The sequence below is a fragment of the Pagrus major genome, chromosome 15 (assembly GCF_040436345.1).
Source record: "Pagrus major chromosome 15, Pma_NU_1.0".
Taxonomy (NCBI): Eukaryota; Metazoa; Chordata; class Actinopteri; order Spariformes; family Sparidae; genus Pagrus; species Pagrus major.
In genome coordinates this window covers 21,330,066-21,338,873 of record NC_133229.1, presented here as the reverse complement: position 1 = coordinate 21,338,873, position 8,808 = coordinate 21,330,066, and the positions used below count along the sequence as shown (strand labels likewise).

At 39.3% G+C, this 8,808-nt stretch overlaps 1 protein-coding gene across 1 annotated transcript; it reads right to left on the bottom strand.

The window, feature by feature from the left end:
- Positions 1 to 296: 296 nt before the first annotated feature.
- On the bottom strand, positions 297 to 6,278 carry il22ra2 (interleukin 22 receptor, alpha 2). Its single transcript, XM_073482485.1, has 6 exons — positions 6,171 to 6,278; positions 4,357 to 4,480; positions 3,911 to 4,092; positions 3,204 to 3,346; positions 2,206 to 2,363; positions 297 to 854 (listed from the first exon to the last, which is right to left on the bottom strand). The coding sequence occupies exons 1-5, from the start codon at positions 6,226 to 6,228 to the stop codon at positions 2,214 to 2,216; spliced, it is 657 nt and encodes a 218-aa protein (XP_073338586.1). The 5' UTR covers positions 6,229 to 6,278; the 3' UTR covers positions 297 to 854; positions 2,206 to 2,213.
- Positions 6,279 to 8,808: the final 2,530 nt, after the last annotated feature.

The following is an 8,808-nucleotide window of genomic DNA, read 5'->3' as shown; positions in this document are numbered from 1 at the left end:
ATAGTCCCCCACAAGAGTACTATTTAGCCATGTTTGAGTAACATTTGTTAAAAACTAGTCCCCATCTGTTTTAGGGAATGAATCAGCCTTCTTTGTAACAGAAACCGTAAACTTTGTGGCCATTTTGAGTCTTCATTAGGAACATAAGGGTTTGGGGCTGATTATCAAGAGACTGTGTTAAAACGTTCTCATCTTCCTTTCATGGGATTTTAGATTTTAAAAGATCCAGCTGGTGTATTTTAAGTTTCAACCAACTATAAAAGAGACAAACTTAACAAATATGAGACAGTTAACCAGTGTAAACTGTGTGTGGCTTTTATTTTGAAATGATATGACACAAGCAACAAATACATTTGGCAGCATACATTCTCAGAGTTGTGCATCTGAACGGCAGTTTGAGTTTCACTTTTTAATAAAGCTCTTGGCTAAAAGTTGAGATGACATTCATGGATCCTCACGGGTGGAGAAACAAACCGACCTGAGCGAGGCTGATCGTGTGCGTGTGACAGAATAAAGTGTAACAAAATCTGCATATATGAAAAGTTACGCTCTGGTAATGTACCCAAACACACTGTGTGGGATTAAATAATGACTTCTGACTAATTAAAATCCAATCACTGCGCTGTCAATAAAGCCAATTAGTTTACCAATTAATTTACATTTGATTAAAAAGGAAATTGTGTCTATTGTTTCAGTCCAAATGCAACTCTGGAGGTTTTCTCAGTTCACTGTAAACAAACAGAAATGTTAAGACAAACAAATATAATACAATAAAATAAGCGGCAAAATATCCTTATAGCCGTCGAGGTAGCGGTGGACTTGTGGAGTCGGTGTATCACGTTGGTGGCGTTTGTCTACAGCAGGGAGAAGAAGAAAAGACAACAGAGAGGAGGGGGAGTTAAAGATTAATGAAGGGCACAAAGGAATAACTCCAGACTGACATTATCGCCGCTCTACACAGCCGTGGCAGATCTTAAAATAGTGACAGAGGGCGGGGTTAGCAGGTATAATTAGAGTCTTTGTGGAGAAACTCTCCTGCTAAGATTTCTCCTCCAGGAGTTTCATTTTCCCTCCCTGTTTCTGTCTCACTGCCTCGGGCGATTGTTGCAGGACAGCTGATACTTGACTTCTCATTTGGTAATCTTTTGTCGCAGCGGAGAGGTTAGCTTTCACTCGCTAACGATACCGTCCGGCTGGTGTGTGTGCGCAGCGCAGACACAGTCACACAAAGCGGACGCTTGTAACACATTCTCACGGATAGAGTGGCACTTTTACTACAGCAGGACTTTGCATTCAGCCAGTGATCTGCACTCTAAATATATACGGGATGTTATCCTAAAACGCCTGTCCCAAACTCAAAGCTGTCGTTGAACCATTTGGAGTACAGACATGTAAAGTTTTGGGCTCTTTTGAACAGTTATAAGCTGATTTATCTGTCAGTGCTTCTGTCATTGATCTATAGGAGTTTGAACACTGAATTATTTATTTTTCGCGTCTGAATTTCTTTCTATGGAAAGATAAGCCTGTAGATGACCTGTAACTGCCCCTATTAGCCAGAAAACACAATGGGCCCAAGTTCAAATTTGACAACATCACTGAAACTGAACACTTAACACATAAAAAAAGCAATTTTATGACCTCAAAACAACTCTGCTTGAGAGTAACAGGGGCATTAAACTCATCATAGTTCTTTATTTCCTTATTTACACTCGCTTTGTGCGTATAAAATATTCAAAAACAAGTGATTGGGTGGAAAAAAAATGGCATAAAATTTCATAAATTTGCATAATTTTCAAGTTCAGGGCTTTTAAACCCATTTAAATGATATACTCATGGATTTGAAATCTCATTGGCTACATGATGCATAAATCATCTGGAGGCTGGCATGTAAGTGGCTCAGGGGAGAGGAGATGGAACGAGGAGTGGGTCTCCAGTCTATGAAATCACTCGTTGGCTGTTGCAGGCAACAGGGCGGGCATAGACTTTTCTCACAGACAAAAGCATAAAAAAAGCATTTGTGATCGCAGTTTGTTGCTGTTTCGTCGCCATTTATCCACGGAGTACTGTGTGTTTTGGACCAAATATTTTACAGAAATGGATCTACTGAGATCACTTAGGCCCGTTAGCCTACTCGCTTAGCTTAGTTAGTAAACAGGAGACGTCAATATTAGCATTAAGCATAGACATGAGTGTGTACGTTCATACCTGTGTGATCAGAGCGTAGTGACACACTTCACAGAGCCAAGAGTGCTGCTCTTATCCTGGAAGGGGATCAGCGTCTGGGCCTGGAGGCAGTACTCCTCCTTGTGCTTCAGCTCTTTGAGAGTCAGCTTGTTGAGGCAGCAGTCCAGCTCAAACACCTCCTGAGTAAGACAACAGACAGATTGTGAGATTTTGTGAGCAAACTGAGATGTTTGTGGAGAAAGAGCGTCTTCACGGCGTGCTCGTTCCCTTTTTGTTGTTATTGTTCGTGTTTTTGTTGCTCTTCCTCTTTTGCCTGCTCTACGTCGTCTTCTTCTTCCTCTAACAGCGGCAGTGGCATTTAAAATGTACACATTAAAAATATTATATTGAAAAACCGTGATGCAATTTCCTCCAGTGCTAAATTAATCATCGACAAGTTTGATAATCGTTTAACTCGTTAATCGTTTATTGGGCAAAGCCACCCTCATCGTCTGATTCCAGCTTCTCCAAATGTTCTGCTTTTTTCTGTTTTATATCATTCACCGGATCTTATTGGGTTTTGGACGACTGAGTGGACTAAACATCACGTTTGGAGATTTTCATATTTTCTGAGAAGCGACCTTGGCATTTAATAAGTTCAACGACTAAGCGACCGATCGAAGAAAACGACCCAATCGCCAACGTTTGCACAAAAAACACAAATAGTGGGATGTTTCTTTATGTTGCAACTTAGGTTCAATTTTCTATGTGAATTGGTTCAAACTCTCGGAAAAATAGGAACGTTGTTGAAAGAAAATTTGGGGAATACGTATTTATTATTCATTATTATTAATAATCCTCATTATTACTTTATTCTTGATTAACTTTGTGGTTTCCTGCTTACGTATTTGTAAGCTCGGCTCACCTGCTGCACACTGACCAAAACACTCACCAGCTTACACTTGCAGTTGAGCTACATCACAGGAAAATAAATGAAAGATAAGGATTGTGTGTGTGTGTGTGTGTGTGCGTGCGTGTACCTTCTCTCCACCATTGTGTGTGAGGTAGATCTCGTACTGCAGGCTGCTGTGCATCTTCCTGACGAGCTGTTTCGGGGGCTTCACACGGACCACAATCCCTTGCGCCGTGACGTTGAGCCTCAGCACAGGAGGGCTGATTATTGCTGCAGAAGACAAGATGATTGTTCGGTTTCTTTGTGCACGATGACGAAGCACAAAATCAAGGTTGAAAAGCACAACAAGAAAGACAGGAAGTAGAGGAGTTTATTTTGTAGCCATCACCAAAAGAAGGAAGTTGACCTTCTTTAGTATTTATAGCAGAGAAATTGTTTTGTTTCCTCAAATAGTAGTAGTAGTTGAATTTTCACTCGTTGTTTGTTTGTTTGTTTGTTTACAGGCCGTTGAGTTTGAGTTCCTCTGGAAAATTGCTAATAAATACTGTTGTAATTAATAACAGACTGGGACCAGGATCAAATGATAGTTTAATTAAGTGTCTGTGCTTTTAAAAAAGTTGACTTAGGGTTGATTTATTCATCCTGAAGTTACTCTTTACGTAGATCTTAAAACTTGAACTCTTGTGTTTCGTTCTTACCGTCACCCAAAGAGTCAAAAATTTAATATTTTCAGTGAAATTCTAAATAAACGAGTTCTTTGCATCAGTTTGGGGGAAGAAAGTAGACAAAGGAGAGAGGATGCAGACGATGAGGAGGAGGATGATGACGACTCACTGTCCCAGAGCGGGTTGAATCTCGGGGAGAGTGCCCAGGCTGATTTGCTGGAGGGCAGAGAGGAAGCGTGCACTCTGGCGTAGTACCACTCCATGGGCTCAGAGGTCACGGCGCTGAGGTCACACTGCTGCTTGTGGATCCCCTGACAGCCGTCAACGTCCAACCACTCAGGCTCGCCGTAACTGAGGAGACACAGAGAGACAGAGAGAGAGAGAGAGAGAGAGGGAGAGAGAGAGAGAGAGAGGAGGAGGAGAGTTATATTAAGAAATCTACAGGTTTATTTCACTCTGTGCAACATCGACAACAGTTATATGTGATCCTGGCCGTGCTGGAGGAAGTATTGCAATACAACAGTGTGGAAACACAATCTGCCTCAAGAAAAACAAAGAAATACACACCAAGTGTTTGTACTGTGTGTGTGTGTGCGTGTGTGTGTAATGTCTCACATCATCCACTGGACGTTGTACTGCAGGGAGGAGGTGCTGTTGGCGGGTGGAGTCCAGTGCAGGATGTTTTTATAGTCCACAGAGTCAAACCTCACCTGTGTGGGTGGAGCGAGCATCACTGGACCTGAGGAAGTGAAGCGATTGATTACAGAGCGGTTTGTGAGTGGACGACAGCATCAGTTATATTCACAGAAGAAGGAAAAGAAGAATTGATTAGTGAGTAGATATATTCACTACCTGCATACAGCAGCATACTGTGTCTAATAATAGTCAATCACAACTCATTTGTTTTCCACTGCATCCAAATGGCTTCTGAATGGGCTCTTAAATGATATAAATAGTTCAATGTCTGGTTGGACAGAAGAGCTTCTGAGTGACTCTTGAAGGATAAATGAAAGATGTGTTTCACCATTTGGCAAAAATTAACTACGGTCCTGGTTTATCTTTAGACTACAATGGCAAAAAAAAAAGTCAAAGCAGAACAAAATCAAAGAATAAAACAGTTTTGTTCTCATTAAATTGGACTACAGTTTCTTTGGAGTATTTTATTTTGTCTCTGGGGTCAAAAGTGTGACGATGACCCACATTGATGAGGCTTCAGTGTGAGAGACTCTCACACTGAAGCCTCATCAATGTGGGTCATCGTTCCTGAAAACACTCAAAAATACTGTTTTTCTAAACTTGGCACGGAGATTATCTTCCTCGAAATCTCAGACGAATCTCTTCACACACTTACACCTTTGTTTTGTTTCCTGACCACAGTCTAAAGACCATTAGTCTTTTCAGGCCGGGCCTGAAGTCAGTAAAATGTCTGCTTTGTTCTTACACAAATCCTCGTCCTGTTTGTTTAGGTTTCACTTCCCTTGATGATTTAGTTCATTAACCTCTTGTTATACTTATACAAGAACACTTCATTAATTCAGACGAGATGTTGAGATAAGGCAGACGATCACCATGATATTTTTAAGTTCTGTTATCGGTTGGTTTGTTTTTGCCACAGACCGAAACATTTCAAGGTTAAAGGAGCACCAAGAAGTTTTGGAGAAGAGATTCAAACTCAGAATTTTAATATTTACACCATTAACGAGGTAATAATACAAACTCTTTTCCATAACTGAGTAAACAAGCTGTCCTCAGGGGAAAATAAGGTCCCCAGAACACTGTCTGAAGCTAGAAAGGTGGCAGGGTCCGCCAAATGTAAACAAAGCAGAACAGTATTGAATTGTGTTGTCCTTTAAAGTCAGTCTGTTTATTCAGTGACGAAAAACAAAGAGAGATTTGTTTATTTAGTTTGTTTAAGCATGAAGATCTTTCTCTTCCGATTTAAATTTCTTCCCCAAAACTTCGTAGTGCACCTTTAACCCAGAAATATCAGCGGAGCGTTGATGTTATGAACTCAGTATGGATTTTCAAAACACGAGCAGTGGTTTGAGAGAGAGTTTGAAGATTTTAAAGACAACGTTATGCAGAAATCTGCATTTTGTGCGACAGTTTCTGAGTGCAGCGCCACTGTTGTAAATACAAATCCCAGGTCTGTAACAGTTTGTCAGACGTAATGTAGCTGCTGACTACAATCAAAACTCCTCACAGCAATATTATGTGATGAAAACTTGCAGTAAACATGTATGTAACACTGTGATCCTCTCACTGAAGCTACATAGTGCAGAAACAAGTGATGGGGGGGAGTGGAGTGGCTGAGACAGAGACACCATTCACCCCATTACAAGACACTGAACCATCAGAGCTGTTATTGGAGATAAATCAGTGTGAAACCAATCAGTCAGATAATAGCAGATAAACATACGAGTGGTTACCTGACACTGTGTCACGCAGATTTCCCAGCAGCACAGCTCCGAGCAGCAGACGGTTCATGGCGTTGATGCTGTTGGTGGACGAGAGAGAGGCCGACAAACGAGCCACGCTGGACTGATGTTTTCAGACGACACCGCCGCCTTTTACATGCCATCAACTTCCCCTTCCCCCGAAATGCCACCATGAATAGACCATTTATGGTATTTGTGACACAGCAAGACTAAACAGGGCCACTACGTCTATGTAACACGTCGTCACTCTTTTTTTTTTCTTTCTTTTGTTATACAGAAGTACGCTTTTGTGTAACCCACATGTGTCAGGATCATTACAAAACAGTGACGGATCACTTTACCAATGTTCCAGCCTTATCTGTGATGCATTTACTGACTGCACAGTCACAATAGAGACTCCACCTTCGTTTTTTCTTTCAAGATTCAGTCTCATATTTCTCATTTTATCTGGTGGAAATGGTTTAATAGTCTCGGAGCTGAGTGAGTCTATGTTTGTTTATGCTTACTGACAAATACATCATGTGAATTCCACACGAGGGTACACGTATAAAAACAGGGCACATTTGGAGGTAAAACAAAAGTTAAATACGTGAGAAATGTGTTCATTTCTCAACACAGTGGTTCCTAAACTTCATCTGTCATGCCTCCCTTTGAAAGCTGAAAGAAATACACCACCACCACCACCACCGTCCAATGGGAACGTGGGAACAAGTTTCTGTGAAAGATGCAAGTCATACTTACTCCACATCGACACAAAGCTCTCCTGCTACATTCACAGTAAACCCTCAAACCATCAAAATAAATTATTTGCACTTTGGATTTTTCTTCTTTCGGGACCAGGCAGATGTTTAACGGTCACATCCAAAGATTAATAAAAGCAGGGCTGAATGTTCGTCTTTGATTTTTCACAGCAGACATTTGACTTGTCATAGCAGGAAAAGCACAGATAATAATGACCAGAGGACCCTGAAGCTGAAGCAGCTACATTAAATCCAGCCATCATTAGTTTATTATTTATTTACACCTCGGCTTTTCCTACGTGTCAAAATATCTTTCATGAAAAAGATCCATTACTACATCCTTCAAATGAAATGATGTTGTTTCTGTGAGGATGTATACCTGCTCTATTTTGTTCTCTGATGGTCAGAAGAATGACCACGCCAGGTGTTACAGGAAGAAGTGATCACTATCTGCTGTTCAAACATTTCACCAGAAACATCAACAGTTTACTGGAAAAGTGTTACACCATCAATCTCAGTGACAACTAACATGAACAGGAAGCAAGTGTACGTCTTTACAATCAATTCACGTTTCCAAGCCGTGTTAATTATTAATTGTATCGTTAATGGGTATAATAAATATTTGCAGAAGCTGCTGAGGTTATATTTGGTATCGTCATGTCCTGATTGTGCATGTTTTATGCAGTTTTACAACTCGTACGTCCTTGTTCTACACAATTAATAGCCTACAAGTGGAATGGTTTATGTCTCTCTCACTGGCTGTCAGAATTACAACAAACCTTTAAAAATATATAACAGAGTGCATGAAAACAAAGTTAGCAGAGAAGTCATGGTGGAAGTGAATAAATGGTTAAGAGGGTAAAGGATAGATGTTTGAAATATATTACTTAAAATACTGTATAAATGCTTAAAATTAAGAATAAAGTAGGCCTTCTGTAAAAGTAGTGGATAAATAGTCGATATAATGAGCTAAAAGTAGTGGATAAATAGTCGATATAATGAGCTAAAAGTAGTGAATAAATAGTCGATATAATGAGCTAAAAGTAGTGGATAAATAGTCGATATAATGAGCTAAAAGTAGTGGATAAATAGTCGATATAATGAGCTAAAAGTAGTGGATAAATAGTCGATATAATGAGCTAAAAGTAGTGGATAAATAGTCGATATAGTGAGCTAAAAGTAGTGAATAAATAGTCGATATAATGAGCTAAAAGTAGTGAATAAATAGTCGATATAATGAGCTAAAAGTAGTGGATAAATAGTCGATATAATGAGCTAAAAGTAGTGGATAAATAGTCGATATAATGAGCTAAAAGTAGTGGATAAATAGTCGATATAATGAGCTAAAAGTAGTGAATAAATAGTCAATATAGTGAGCTAAAAGTAGTGGATAAATAGTCGATATAATGAGCTAAAAGTAGTGAATAAATAGTCGATATAATGAGCTAAAAGTAGTGAATAAATAGTCGATATAATGAGCTAAAAGTAGTGGATAAATAGTCGATATAATGAGCTAAAAGTAGTGGATAAATAGTCGATATAATGAGCTAAAAGTAGTGGATAAATAGTCGATATAGTGAGCTAAAAGTAGTGGATAAATAGTCGATATAATGAGCTAAAAGTAGTGAATAAATAGTCGATATAATGAGCTAAAAGTAGTGAATAAATAGTCGATATAATGAGCTAAAAGTAGTGGATAAATAGTCGATATAGTGAGCTAAAAGTAGTGGATAAATGATTGGAATAAAGTAATGGACAAGGGGTTAAAATCATTTAAGAAGCAGATAAATAGTCGAAGCAGATAAACATTATGGGCAGAGGGTGAAAATAATGAGCTAAAAGTTGTAATTAAATTGTTCATATCGTTAATAAAAGAAGTGGATAAAAGG

Excerpts from the sequence above, each read along its gene's own strand:
- il22ra2 (XM_073482485.1), bottom strand. The coding sequence starts at position 6,228 with ATGAACCGTCTGCTGCTCGGAGCTGTGCTGCTGGGAAATCTGCGTGAC. Across the intron at positions 4,093-4,356 it reads TACAACGTCCAGTGGATGAT|TTACGGCGAGCCTGAGTGGT; the intron begins GTGAGACATTAC and ends GTGTCTCCTCAG. Across the intron at positions 3,347-3,910 it reads ATTCAACCCGCTCTGGGACA|CAATAATCAGCCCTCCTGTG; the intron begins GTGAGTCGTCAT and ends TGTCTTCTGCAG.